At 33.2% G+C, this 16202-nt stretch overlaps 1 protein-coding gene and 1 pseudogene across 1 annotated transcript; both read right to left on the reverse strand.

Annotated features, from left to right (window-relative positions):
* Positions 1-264: 264 nt before the first annotated feature.
* Positions 265-5919, reverse strand: LOC108996419 (annotated as a pseudogene).
* Positions 5920-9766: 3847 nt separating this feature from the next.
* Positions 9767-14631, reverse strand: LOC108982956 (RPM1-interacting protein 4-like). Its single transcript, XM_035689267.1, has 5 exons — positions 14453-14631; positions 11220-11232; positions 10557-11099; positions 10201-10404; positions 9767-9973 (listed from the first exon to the last, which is right to left on the reverse strand). Exons 1-5 carry the CDS (start codon positions 14629-14631, stop codon positions 9938-9940), a joined length of 975 nt encoding a protein of 324 aa, XP_035545160.1. The 3' UTR covers positions 9767-9937.
* Between the last annotated feature and the right edge of the window lie 1571 nt (positions 14632-16202).

A 16202-nucleotide genomic window follows, 5' to 3' on the forward strand; every position in this document is an offset into this window, starting at 1 on the left:
TACATCATGCCTAAAAAATTGATAGGGTCAACAAGATACAAATATTTAGACTGTTTTTCAAGCACATGGAATTATTAAGTTGCATGGGTATGCCAAAAGAAAATATACCACCCTTAAAAAAATAAGACAGGTCTCTGTTTGAAAAAAAATGATACTCCCAATGAAATTATCAAGAAAAGAGGAAGAATAAATATAGATAGAAGTCACTATTGGGAGCATTCATTTTACACACATGATGTGGCATCATCTAGACCACACATCTTTCCAAGTGAGTGTTGGGAACAATCAACTAGAAGCAGCCATGCAGTGAGTGCAAAGTGTGCACTGGTATAGTGGCTTATCTCTAGCATTACTCAGAGAGGAATAACCTACCCAATATAAACACGCACAACCTCTGGAGTATTCAGAACTTTCCCAAGTGACCACATCAAGGCTCCATAAACTCTCATCAGCTAAATAATATGACATCAAAATAGACGCAGGTCAGAATATATTTTTGAAATGATGCCAACTAAAAAATAAAGGTATGTACAGAGAAATGATAAAATTAAAAGGCTAGCTAGAAAACTCACTTGTTGCGTATCAACTTGGTCTGCTTTATTTAGAACAACACGTATTTGTCATCATGACCAAGTAGAGATGAAATGACACGCTTGAATTCATCACTTATATCAAGTTTATGGGGATCAAACAGAAGTAGAATGAGATCACATTTTGCTGCAACCCATGATATTACACCAGTGAAACCATAACTCCTGTGTTCGTTGCTTTTCTCCAGATAGAACCCCAGGAGTGTCCACAAATGTAATTTGATCTAACAGCTACAAGCACAAGGGAGAAAGATTAGCTCGTTCAAGTGATAATAATAATCTTGACAATGATATTTAAATACATTAGTTAGCTAACAGTTATGTAAAGACCACGTTATAAGCTTTTTGTAGGTGTTAATTCTTACAGGATGAGGCATTTGAGAACACTCAAATTTTGATAAGACTGCTCCACCAAAAGTCGTCAACCCACTAAATGGCATCTCTGCATGAACGGCTATGGTGTTCCCAGGAATACTCCTCTCATCAGGTCTGACTGAGTTCAAGAACACAATGAAATATTTGCTACTAACATCAAGTGACACATAAAGCTAAACTTCCATCATAGAAATAAATATGAAACGATGATTATAATTTCCAATAATGCATAACTTGTGGTGTAAGACTCCATACCATATCCCCACAATCTACTTGTGTAAAAGCTTTTATAACTTTTAAAGTGCATATTTGCAAAAAAGCTCCCGACCACTTTTAAAATCTAGACCCAAGGCTAAAGCCATTTATTACACACAATCTCCTTAGAAAATGTGGATGGAAAAATCATAATTCCAACATATGCAAGAAACAAATGTCTGGAAACACGAGAGCATACAACTCATCAGATCTGCATTTAGTGTCTCAATGAAATGAGAGAGAGAGAGAGAGAGAGAGAGAGAGAGGGAGGGAGAAGGATATACTCCTTGTCCACCATGACTTGGAATTTGAAAATCTCAAACAGCTTAAGATATTGCTGAAATGAGAAGTGATTGAACTAACATCCAGAATATACATGTTAACAACTATAGAAAACAACAAACACAAACTTTGATGAAAACTACACTGGCAGTTCCAATCATGAACAAAGCACTTTCAAGCATGCTATAGCCCATTAAACTTAACGAGTCTTCATAAATGGCATGGAAATATGAATGATTTATTATACCATAGCAACAACAAATCTGTCGGTTGTAGGCTCTGGTCCAATGTGACCTCCTGTTAAAAGAGAAGAGTGGAATAAATCAAGGGCAGTTGTTAATTTGATCCAATAATATTATTAGATTAGAAGCGACAAAAAGCGATAAATGAACAAACCTGGGTAGTTGCATCTAAGCAAATGTTTTATAAATGTTGTCTTTCCTGTTGAATACTGACCCAAAAGCATGACCATGGGTTTGGCATCAAAATCACTGGTAGTCTGCAAAATTACAAACGAAAAATCAATTCTCAAAGTTAGCTTTCAAACCTAGTGTAAACAATAAGCTAGGAAGAGCATAATCTCTCCAATTCCCAAACCACAACCTGTATATTAAAAGATAAAGATACTGAACCAATCATATATAAATATCTATCGTTTAATAAATTTTCATAAGATTTATTGTCGAATAAATGAAAAAAAAAAAAAAAAGCTTTTGAGTCTACTCACCATCAAGGGAAATCCAAAATCTTTAAAACGATATGTAACTTCCAATGGCTGTAGCTTGTCAATGTACAACCTCTTCAGGCCATCAATAATTGATGTAACTGCATTGGGAGGAAGCTGAGCAAGAGAGGATGAGGAAGGGAACACATCAGGAAACAAATGAAAAGGAAGACATATAGCCTTAAAAAAAAGTATACCTTGTATCGACCAATAATATATTGCCAGACAGAAAAAAAGTTCAACATAAAAGAAAACCTAATGTTTTGAGAGAATCTGAAAATATTAGGAATAAAAGAAACTCAATCATCAGAAGTATGGATCATTCATATTCCTACAAATTAATCAGCCTAAAGGCAACAACAATGAAGTAGCATCCATTAAGTAATAAACTCGTCAATACTTGAAGGATAAAGTATTACATACTGATGTTTGCACCAGAAAACAACCGTCCTCATCAATACTAGATGGTAAAGTATGAGGGGTGCCTCTAGAATATGTTTGATCACATTCTGTTCAGACCCAGTCTGTGTACATTGCAAGTCTATCACTAATTTCATACTTGACTTGAGCACACATTATCAAAAAAGGCAGTCATACACAACAGGGGAATGTAAATGCACTCCATTAATCAAACTCATAGTAAACAAATCTTGTATCCATCGTTAAAGTAGAAGTCCCAGACTTTTTACCAGAAAAATTAGTTGCTCATGCGTGTTCGAAGCCAGCCCTTCTTATGAAGTGGCTATGGAGATTTCCAAAGGAAAAGAAAAAGCCATGGTGCTCATATTTGGCTGCTAAGTACATCTCCACTGGCAAAAATAGATTGACCCATCTAAAATATTCTGCATCTAGAAAGGTATTATTTGGTACAGAGAGACTTTCAGGCAGAACTTGGGCTAGACTTTGGTTGGGTAATGGTAAGTGGATTCGCTTCTAGGATGATGTTTGGCCATGCCGCTCAAAGGTTCCAGGGTGTTAAACAGAATAAGTAGGCGGCTTTCATGAAGTATACGGTTTTGAAGCCGGAGCAATGGAGGATGGCGACTTTAATCTCTAATCGCTTTCAGATACTTAATTGACGCTGGAGAGAGAGAGACAGAGAGACAGAGTCTTCAGAGGGAGAACACCAATAAAGGTAAACCAATTCGATAAAAAAGTCATCAATTGAGAAATTGAGCTTGACAACTTTAATTGGGGATTGAACCCGTAATGTCCAGAATACATAAAAAATGTACCCAGAATCTGGTTTCTGACACATAAATAAAAGATTCACCAAAAAAGCATGAATATGTCAATCAAGATTGAGAGAACTATTGATGGCAGATGGAAGGCAGATCGTACTATCTTTGCTGGTTTTGAACCAAACCATTGAGTTGATGGTGGAAGTTGAGGCTGAACACTTCCTACATAACACGGTAAACTACCATAATAGAAGACCATTTATACTAATCACTCATAACAGTGAGAGATTAGGAGAGCTACAGACCATTTTTGACTGGGTGGCCATTTATCATCAAAGCCTTGGTCTTCTGACAATAGAGAAACAAGGAAAAGAATTAATGGAATTCATAGTTTCATCTATGAAGTTCGAATGAAGAAAAGGAAGACTACTTACAGCTACTAAACCATCCAAACCTTCCATCAATGGAGGTTTAATGTTCTCAATGTCAGCTGAAATAATCGGAAGGAAATGCATCAACTTAATTTGAACAACTAGAATACAAGATAAAACTATGTTTATATAGCATTTGAAGCATAGAATGCAAGCAGGGCACATAAGGAACAACCCTAGGACCAAGCTTAGAGACTTAAGTCCTTGATGCTTTCGCATCAACACGTTACTGACACATGACATGTAAATTCTTAAAGCTATAATTAAAAAATGCTGGGACAGGGATGTATTCCAAATGCCTCACAGTTTTCTTTTAGCTCATCTAAACTTGCCATCTATGTCTGGCTGTGATGTATAAGATCAATTTCTTCAAACTTTTAATGACAGCCATTTCCCCCATCCCATGTTAAAAGGAGGGTTTAAAATGTTGTCATCTTGAAATCTATATGCATGAGCAATCTAAACTTCACCTCATCTTTTCATATCTAAGTTAACTTTGACCAATTATGAAGGGAGTGAAATAGACAAAAAATAAATAGATGACATAACAGGACTTTACACTTAGATCCTAAAGGAGTGGACAAATTGTAAAAGAAGTGGTACTTTGGAGGTAAAATAACAACTTTAGCAGTTTGGTGGTTGCAAAAGTAGTAGTTAAGGGGGTAGAGTATAATGTTCCCTAAGATAAATTATAATGTGAGTTTATGCTACATAGTTCATCAGGTCCAAATGCACGAATTCTTCATCAACTAACACGCCAGGAATAAACCCAATTTAAATAAGAGATGATAACGGATTTGTTAGAGTAATAGGGGAAAAGCCTTGTCCATTTGCTCTTAAGCATTTTGCTCACTGCCAAACGTATGAGAAAGAGTAAAGCTAGAACAAAACATATTATTCTACTTGCCTGCTTTTTTTTATGATATCTGGGGTCAATTCATATCCCGCTTGTGCTAAGGAAACCAGCTGTACATTATGCCAATTAGATATAAGTAAAGGCTTATTATGAAAGACAAAGAAAATGTACAATATACAACCTGCATTGCAGTGATGAACTCAGTAAAAGCTAAAAATCCCTGTCGTTTTGAATCTGCAAGCGCCCAAATCTTTGTAAACAAAGAATAAAAAAATGTGAGTTTTGAACTCTTGAGAATATTCCATGCAAATTCCATAAATCAGTCGGGGGAGTAACAGAACAGATGTAAAAAATTAAAATAAATAAATAAATTTCTTATTAAACAAATTAAAAAAATTAAAAAAAAAAACACACAAGCCAAATAAAATTCTTATCAATTAAAACAAAGAGGACTCAGGAAAAAACCCTTAACAATAAATAGGAATATCGATCTAGCCATCAAGAAAGAGCCATTCTCCGTCCTAAGAAGTCTTTTTAATTGAAATAGATTCACGAAAATCCTTGAAAAAACATTTATACGTGAAATAAAAAGGAAACAAAAGAGACAAAAAATCAACGAGGAAACATTTTATAATAGAACATACAATACTCGATCAACTGAATCACAGAGTACAGAATCTAAACTCCACCACGAAGAGTGTCCGGATAAATCCGTCACTCATTAATTGCACTAAAATTTTGAATACACAAATGGTAACAGTTAATCCAACCTTCTACACTGTAAAAAATACCTGAAACATGAATCAAATTAAATGCACAAACCTGGATATAGAAAAAGTGCATGAAAGGAGATGAGAGAGAAAAAACAAAAGAAAAATTGGAAACCTGCTTGAGTTCCGGTCGAGATAGCGTCGACATGGCGAACAACTTAGTGGCTTCACTTCCAGTAATACGACCATCTCCATCTAAAGGAAAAGAATAGCAGCAAATTCAATGGATGAGGATAAAGATAAAGAATGAGCGAGAAGGAGGGTAACCTGAATCAGCAAAGTTGAACCAGTCCTGGTAGATCTTCTGGTGCTCTTTGGAGCAAGAACCGAAGGGAACCGATCCTATCTCCATTTTCGAGAACCAAGCAAAGCAATAACACTTGCCCCGCAGCTCGAGAGGGAGGGAGGAGAGAGAGAAAACAGGTTCTGGTTTCTTTCCGAAACAGCTTTTTGGCTTTCGGCCCTCGGGGAGAATTCAAATAAGAAAATGCTACCCTTTAAATTACGGAAAAAACTATTTTACCTTCCAATTCTACTGCTGAATTTGACTGCTTACCAAAACTTTTTTTTTTAAAAAGTAATTTTAAATATATTGTAGTATTTTTTTATTTTTTTGAATATTTAAATATATTAAAAAACAGTAAAAAGAAAAAAACATAATAATAACAAGCAGTCAATTTAAGTAGATTATTCTAGATAGCAAAACTCTTAAATTATCGATCGAGTATTTTATTTTATTTTATTTTTTATTTTTTATTTTTTTACTTAATAATTAAGAAAATAATTATTAATAAAATTATATATATTTTTAATTTTACCTTAATAATTGAGATTGCTAAAAATATACAGGAAAAAAATTAATAAAAATATACCAAAGTTCAACTAGTAGTACACCTAGCAATAAACGCTTGGCTATCTGCTAGTACATTCAATTCAAATATATATGTAGACTAATATTTGGAATACCGGTCTAAACATTGAAACGAAATATTTTAATATCGATATCGTTTCAAATATTGTTTTAAAATAATTTATATATAAATATATATATATTATAAATAGTTTAGTTTAAATTGAGAGTCAAAAAATGAGTTTGTAATTTGAAGAAATGAAAACAAAAAAAATAAAAAAATAAATGCCAAAACGATCGAAATTCTGATCGGTACAAAACTATATCATTCTCTGTACTGGTTACACCACAGAAATGATATATTTTGGTCATATCGGCTAGTACGGTATGAAATTTAAAACTTTGGTGTAGACACATAGGAGTCCTTTTTAAGGCTATCGGTATGGTCATGAGTAGGGGTGTAACCGGTCCGATTTTGAACAAAATTTGAGATCGAACTGGTATGCACCAGTTTTACATTTTCAAAAATCGATTCCGCACCGGTTACCCCCTTAAACTGGTACTTTTGGTTTTACTGGTTTCGATCTGATTTTTTGGTTTTAATACACTATATTATATATTATATAATATATATAATATAATATTATAATATATAATACTATAGTGATAATATATTATAGTATATTATAATTGTATTGTAGACTATAATGATATATTATAATATATAGTGATATAGTATTAATATAACTATTAATACAATAAATTATAGTGATATAAGATTTTAAAATTTAATATTATATTAATTAGTAATTTATCATATAATACAAAACTATTTTATATATAATTATTTATTATATATAAAAATTATATACAATATAAAAAACTATAATATATATAAATCGGTCCGGTTCGGTCCGATCCGGTTTTATAAAAAGAAAAATTAGAATCGAATTGAACCAAACTTGGTACCGAACTAAACCCGTTCAGTCCAGTCTGGTTTACCAGTTTATCGATATTTTTTTACACTTGTAGTCATGAGAGCCTAATCCGATTGATGTGTATGGTTATTTGGACAATGATACTCTTATACTTTTTTTTTTATTACTGTTTTATTATCTAACTATTTTTTTTCTAATAACTATTTGAATCTAGATTAAAAATCTCAGAACATGACCATCTTACGTAATCTAAAAGAAAATAAGTTAAATCAACTAACGTAATCATATATTTAATTAAAAACAAATTTAATTTTATAAGAATTGACATTCTTTTCCTCTTTGAGTCAATTTTTATAGAATTATATTTATTTTTAATTAAATTATATAATTATATTAGTTGATTGAATTTATTTTCTTCTAAATTATGTAAGAATGTCATATTCTAAGATTTTTAATTTAGATTCAAATAGCTAAAAGAAAAAAAAAACATGGATGGTAAAACATTAGTAAAGAAAATGTTAGGATATCATTATCTCAAGATATTTTCAACTATCTCATTATTATTTATTATTATTTATAAATTATTTTACTACTACTCAAAGAAATTATCATATTATAAATTCCTTCATTCCTTGATTTTCTATACATCAAGGAGACCAATGAGAGCTTGCCACGTAAGGGGCACATGAAGGAAATTGAGGAGCTACGCATACAGGGGATCGAATTCCTTACCCCCATCTCTGCTCTCTCACTCTCTGTCTCGATCCGAAATTTCTCTCTCTGTCTCTCGATACAATATATGTTTAGTTTTCATAGTTCACTTGTCATACATTTTTTACAGCCTTATTGGCAAAGATCAAAGAAATTAGTGAGAAAAAGCGCAAGAAAGATGATGTGCTACTTGCTATTGCTGGAAATAGACGACCAATCATTCCAAATTTGGAATTTGAGTACCCTAGTCCAGACATCCATGAAGATCTCTATCAGCTAATTAAATATTCCTGTGGAGAAGTTTGTACAACCGAACAGTTGGATAAAGTTATGAAGATTTGGACAACATTTCTGGAACCCATGCTTGGTGTTCCTTCTCGATCTCAGGGTGTAGAGGATACCCAAGATGTTGTTAAGGCAAAGAGCCATGCTGTCAATAGCAGTGCTGCAACTGTTGGGGAAACTGATCTCATTGCTGGTGGTGGCAGTGTCACTGCCATGAATCCTTTACATTCCAATCCTTCCAGAAATGGTGATGAAAGTATTTCACCAGAACAAGCAAGTTCTTGCAGGGCTTGGGCAATAGTTGAGGATAATGGAGTTAAATAAAAAAGTCCTCTCGATGCTGCACATATTGTATGTAAGAGTGATACTGTCTGCAACCCTCCAAACGGTAAAGTACAGATCAATGCATCTATGGCTGATGAACAATCTAGAGTCAACAAGAAATATAACTCTAATGAACGAATAGTCAATTCAAGCACATCACTTGCCACTGGAGTGGAGCAAAGTAATGGAAGAACTAACATAGAGAACACTTCAGGTTTGTAGAATGCTTCCAACTAATTATGCTTGTCTTAATTGACAAAATAATCTTATTGAACCTCAGAGAGAGAGAGAGAGAGAGAGAGAGAGAGAGAGAGAGAGAGAGAGAGAGAGAGAGAGAGAGAGAGAGAGAGAGAGAGTTTCGTCGAGCGGGAGGGGAAACTGGGAAGGGAGATTTCTAATCCCATGCTATGTGTCTGTATTGTGACTATTGAGGAACCCTTACGTGGCAAGCTCTCATTGGTATCCAATAAACCCTCCTTATAGGAGACACCTGCCAGAAGCGATTCTGTTCGATAATATTAGTAGGTTTAGATAGTGGATTGAGATAAATTAAAATGAAAGTTGAAAGTTAAATAAATATTATTATAATATTATTTTTTAATATTATTATTATTTTGAGAAAGTTGAATTGTTTATTATATTTTGTGTAGAAATTTTAAAAAATTATAATAATTAGATGAGATAAATTGGAGGATTTTTATATCCAAACCGGGCCTAACTCTATTAGAAAAACAAATAAATAGCAATTATGATGATCTGAATCTTGAGCCCTAGCTTTTATGGTTTTTTGTTGTTGTTAGAATGGTTTTGCTGCCAGCTTGATATTATTGTACAAACAAATACATTATAGTTGGTGCAATATATATCATATCGAGCAAGGATACCCACACAACACATTTCATAACATATTTCATAACACATGTTTTAAAGTAATGGTATTTTTATAAAGTATTTTACTAAACTACCCTTCATTTTAAAATATAATTATGTAATGTGCTGTGTATTTATCATTTTTCATATCATTAGACTCCAAGATGTTCGGGGAGTCGGGAATTGAGTTTCCATACCTTTGTTTTTTTTTTTTTTTTAAAGGAATACATTCGACAAAGCAACCCAAATCACAAAAGAACAAAGATTCTGCATCTTAGAATATATAATTAATTGCCCAAGGTTGTTTAACATTCAGAGGAAGTAACAAGAAAAGGAAAACACACAAGTTGTACTAGATTAACTAGTTTTTAAGGGTATAATCCAGCTCGGTCAATACGCTGAGAAACATGGCAGCACCGCCACCAACGAACATGAGTCCCTGTTCACTTGTTAGAGAAGCAGGTGAATAGCGCAGAAGCAAAGCCATGTAGTAATTCACTCGCTTCCACTTGAAAACAGACAGCAACATATCTGCAGATTGTGATGATGATCAGTAATGAAGAAAAATCTGCAAATTAGTCTCAGAAATTTATAAGAATACGAAACTATACATATCAACTGCATATATAATTATGCTCTATATATATTCATTGTCAAGAAAACAGTTAATGGCAGCAAGATTCTACAAAAGCATCAAAATTCCTTGAATGATGAGATTTGCATGAAATTAAGTACAAAACTTCTCCGGCAATTTATACCTTTGATCTAGGGGAAGATCGCTCGTGTCTTTCAGTATTTGAATGATAACTCGGTTGTTGTTGTTGTACAACTGGGAAATGTGAGATTTCGGTCTGTTTTTTCTCTTTTAATCTGTTGAATATGACAGTGAATCCTTCTCCTGATTTAGGGTCTGCTTCATTCCAAGCCCCAAACTTGGGTATCGATGATGCACCTCTTCGATGCTATTCACCCCCATAGAATTTACAAAATCAATCATTGTATAACCAATTAAGATTATAACAGGAGAGATATATACACGAAATAGCTAGATTTTATGTTTGTATAATAATCTAAATAATTTAGATTTATAAAAGAGTTGTAAATGTATAGTTACCTGCACATCATTTACAATTTCAACAGAGGAATAACTTCCGACTCTCTGCCTGCCATGACCGGCGACAGTCGAGGAGAAGCTATCAACCCCATCAGCTGCCGGAGTCTTCTTGTTGTCAGACCTCTTCCGTCGGTGACTAGGCTGCTGCATGAGTGAATAATCAGATTTGCTTGATCTATAGCTGCTGCCAGATTCAAATTCGATGATCCTAGGGTTCCCATTTTTCTGTAAATCAGAAGGGTTCCTATGATGAGAACGATGGCTTGTATGCCCCTTATCAATGTGTTGTTTTTCCTCCGGAGAAACTGACTTGGTGCTGGAGTCGACATGGAGATGATTAGGAGCCTGGACTGCACGGTAATGATCATGAGCAGTCATTTCCAAGGCCCCTCTTCCCATGTACATGAATGCCTCAGGATTCTCCTCCGGATCATTTGGGTTTATCATCACCCCACCTTTCTCTTTTCTTGCATTCTCGAAGTAGGCGGTGTAAGGGATATTGTCATTTTCCCAGTTGCCAAACTCCGGTACGTGTGAGTGCTGCTGCAGACATGCAAGCTGTTTTAATTCTTTTTAATGATGTTTCTTAACAAGATAATTTAGTTGTACATCACATGAATGAAAACATAACAGAAGGAAATATTCCAACTAGAAGATCATTACTTGAACCGAAAATCTGCAACAAAATTTCATGTAAATGATAAGAAGGAGAACATGCATAACAACATGCAACACTGATACAAAGAAGATCGCGCGAGCACTCACGGCCATTGATCAGGGGAGTTGATCTTCGAAGTTTCTGAGTTTTGGGGCAAGAATCCTTGACGAACATTAAGAAAAGGGATACTACTACGGCTCTCTTTGGGGACCGTACGTTTAAAAGTTGTGTTGACCGATGGATATCACATAAGACCAGGCTTCTTTTGGTACAAGAATTAATAGACGATCGATGACTACAATGTTTCCAAAACCAAATATAAATTGAAAAGCTATCTCAGACCCAGTACTAAACTTTGTTTTTGTGTTTTAAAATCGACGTCCCATGATGGATCATCATGAACAAGGCATTTTGTCGTTTTGTCGTCTCTCAGTAATTACATGGTTCTATTTCTTGTCAGTATCCCCCGACTAAAATATTTCTTCTAAAAGGAAGAAGACGCGTGAACTCTTGGACGGCAAGAAGAGTGCAAGGATCAAACAAATTCAACGGCACCTATCCTCGCCTAGTGGCCGTACGTCCCTCACTTGACAGTTGATATCCGGAGATGCATACTATATACTATATAAAAAAAAATTATTTATTTGTGACCAATTATTTTTTATAAAAATCACTATTTTTGATTAAAATGAATTTATTTTCGTCGTAAATAATTCATCATAAATATTTATTTTTCTTGTAGGTACTTCTGAATTTCCCCTCTTAATTGGCCGAAGAAAAAAAAAAGAAAGTTTCCAATTCCTATATTGTTTGTTTTATATAATTAATTAAACTACCTATAATTATTTGTTTCCAAATCCTTTGCATTGCACCTGAGATATTTGGCTTGATTCACTCTGGTTCTTTCATGCATGCAGTAGTACTGTGTGAAAAATGTAGGAGATACATTAAAAACCTAAACATTCTAACAAAGGAAATAAGTGGATCGAGCCATGACTTTCTCTCCATTTAATTGCCGATCGAGACTATCTATTATAAGAGTAATGTTACGTACCCACCACCCCTTGAACTATTATATTATATCCCCGTTATTTAATGATGATGTGACATTTAACTATGAGAGATCATTTAATATTACATTAATAGATGTTGAGATGATAATTAAAAAAATGATGATAAATAGAATTTCTCATATTAATATATGTCTAGACCGAAATTAATGCATTATTAACGTAGGCGCGCAGTTTTAACATTATAAATTTGTTCAGGTGATTATCTTACAGCTGACACCTCGACGCGGTTATGAGTCAGTACTTGGCAAATTTGGACTTACTTCATTTAGCTTTTTGTTTAACCATAATTTTTTTTTTTAGGCAAATATTGTTATATATTGGAGAAAAGACAGTAGCTACAGAGTTTATCAGTCCAGAATATTAAGTATTATACAAAATTATAAGGTGGATCTTTTTCACTATAGAACTTCAATAAAGATGATAGAATTTGGATTAATGAGATGTTACCAAAGATTTGCGTCGTTGCTGTCTATTGCATCAAATTTGCATGTAATTCATGTATTTATCACGAGGAACATTAATATTTTCTTTTTTTCTTCTTTATTTTTTTTTCAAGACAGTCAAATTAAAAACAATTAGTGATATAGATGGAGACAAAATCACCACCCAAATAAAAAATCTTACGGATAGTGGAATGTGATCAAAAGCAATTATGAAAGGTTGCCATGCATGTTTGTCGAGTGGCAATCTTTTCGGCAGAGGTACTGTTTAATTAACATTTTCTCATAAGGGAAAATGTTAGTTTGCTCCCTGAATTTGCTCCTAAGTTTAACTGCTAGTGCATTTTAATTTTTATTCATTTTTCTAAACGTTTAAAAAAGTTATAACTAGTGAATTTGTATATTTTAAAAAAAAATGTTTAAAAAATATTTGAGAAAAGTGATATTGCATTAGCGGGTACGCCCAACAGTAAGACACTAAGAGCTGGGCGGCATAATAGAAGTATCCTTTTTGAAAACCACAGTATTTTTTCAACACTATTATAAAATACTAGCAAAGCCTGCATGTGCAAGGCACGTGCCTCGTGCTATATATATGCCTAATTCTTCTTAAGTATGGGTCTAAAAACTAGTTGTGTCATCTATAGAAAGTGGATTTAAGTATGGGTCTTAAAATTAGAGGAAATAGATGGTGGATTTATGTTGACATGATCAAAGCAGCAAAAATAAGTAAAAAGAAACAAAATGGAGAGCTCAACGAACAACTAGCTGCCTCCACATATATAAGCATTATCACCAAATTTGTATTTATATATATATAAATATAATATAAGTACTGGCGATTTATAATCGCCGCAATAAGGTTTTCGCAACTGTTTAGTTAGTTGTGACGTTATTTTGAAAACGCTGGAAGGAGGTATTTGCGGCGATTTTGAAATTTTTAGCGACGATACGCAAACGCTAGAATTAATCTTTCCAATGATTAGAACTGAATCATATATGACATTTGCGGCGATATTTGATACTATTTGCGACGAAAAATATCGCTGGTAAAGAATAATTTTTAGCGGCAATTTTTGGCTTCTATTAGGGTAGCTCAGAAGGGGAGGTTTAATACCGGCGAACGTCCGGCAAAGTTGATATTGTTGGGAAAGGTGAATCACGGCGATTTCATGCCCTTTTTCCGGCGAAAGTGATCACAGGGAAAAGTGAATCTCCTTGTAGTGTATATAAAAGTAAATACAATATCCATACAGACACAATCACTTTACTTACAATAGAAATATATATATATATATATTTATATATATAACTTTTAATTAGCTAGCAAGTTTATTTTAAAGTAGAAGCTGCAGGAGGAATATTCTGATGGTGGGATTAACATTTAGTAGATTGAGATGTCGTAGGGCCATCGCTTCCCTGGTATGCGAGGTCTATGTCACTAATCTCCACATTAATCTCACATGGTACTGCCTTGCTACAAAGAATTAGCTTGACAGCCTCCTTAGTTTGAGAGGTGCCTCGTATATATATATATGTTCTTGAAGCTAGCTTATAACCAGCTCGATCGCTGATCATCTTAATCAATTCGAGGGAATCTAGAAGCAAGATCGATCAAACACAATAAAAATATTTACAATATGATCAGTAATATTTCTTCAACTAATTTAAACACGAAGATAATAAATTGAAACGTCTAGTAATTTGTATTATATATATAATTACCTCATGTCCTTTGCACTATTTCGGCCATGATGACCGCATGCCAAGGTCATCATATCTTCATTAACCTTTCCTCCGTACTTTTTCACAACGTTAAAGACAGTCGGTTTGGCATTGGCAGCAGATGTTACTATGAAAACAAAAAGTACCAGTAGGGTTGCAATATTCAATTTCAAACCCATTTGTTTCGTCTGATGTTGTATGGGTTTTGTTTGGTTTGATATATATATATATATATATATATATATTTATATAGAGTACTGGAGTGCACAGATCAGCTGATCAACACCATTAAAATTTGAAACCAATTACTAATTGATGATGGTTATGCAATCTCTCAGGCCAAATAATGCACGGACGTTTAACCTAATTCTGTTCGATCCATGATCATTAACCTTATAATTAATTAATTAGTTGTCCTCCTTGATCATGTAGTACTACTGTCGCCGTCTGATGTTGCTAGTAGATATCATATCCAGTATGATTTTACCGTAAACTGCGTAAAAGCTCTTATTCCCGATAGAAAGAAGTACTACTGGTGAAAACTGAAAAGAAAAAGAAAAACTTATTGAGTACTGATCTGTCACTTGTTCTACTTTTGTTAAGAAAGAAAAATGTAGGGCTGACAAATTTTATTAATATACGAAGACGAGCCAAAATTAGGTTGGCCGGGGAGCTTAAAACGAATTTCGATCAATTTCCCACAAACTGATCAAATCGACTCGATTAACAATCGCATCATTTTTGGGTTAAGTTGCACATAAGGGTGGGGTGGGGTAGAGGATTAACCCTATATATATTAAACTCCCAAAATTGAGACCACAGAAGTCGCGTAAAGGACGTCACAACCATTAATGAAAGTTGGAAACTTTTCAAAATGCAACAAATATAACTATATATATTAAATAAAAAAAAATAATGTTATATATAGTCGTAGAATATACAAGTACTATGCAGCCATTTTGAAAAAGTATGAGTTCTACTATTAAAAAATTAATTTTTTCATCTAGATCTACGGGTGGGCAGCTGGGCCCCGCACCGCCCCCGCCGCCATTTATATATATTATATACATATATATATAAACATAAATATATATTTATATTTTACAAATTGTGTATATATAAATATATATTAAAATTTGTTAGACTTGTTTACAAAATATGCATTGACAAATTTAAAAATTATATAGTTTAAAAACTTATACACTACAATTTACACAAAATATACACTAGCAAATTTAAAAATTACATAAATTTTAAATTATAGTCATATTTACAAAATTTAAATTTATAATTTGGATCTAAAAATGTATTTTTAATTACTTTTGCACTTATAAATAATTTTTAAATAAAATAAATGTAGTAGTTTTTTCAAAAAAGAAGAGAAAAAAAAGTTAGATTGAAGGATTGAGAAAATCATCATGAATTTCAGGAAAATTTATTTTATTGCTTTAAAAATAAATTTGGATAATTTTTTTAAAAAAAATCTTTATTTTTCAAATAAAAAAAAAGTAATTTAAGGTCGAAAGTTTATCAGTCTTTGCAAATACTTAAGCAGATATATTTTCTAAACGAATCTTACATACAACCTTTAGGTATGCAAGTCTCGCACAAATCCATTATGTCCATTATAGAAAAAGTAAATCCCACACGCAAGAAAAAATTGATCTTTTTCGACTTTTCCACGGTAACTTCCACTATTTTTTTATAGAGTCTGTACGACACTTGTATATTTGGGACTTATACAAAATAT

Source organism: Juglans regia, chromosome 4 (assembly GCF_001411555.2).
Source record: "Juglans regia cultivar Chandler chromosome 4, Walnut 2.0, whole genome shotgun sequence".
Lineage (NCBI taxonomy): Eukaryota > Viridiplantae > Streptophyta > Magnoliopsida > Fagales > Juglandaceae > Juglans > Juglans regia.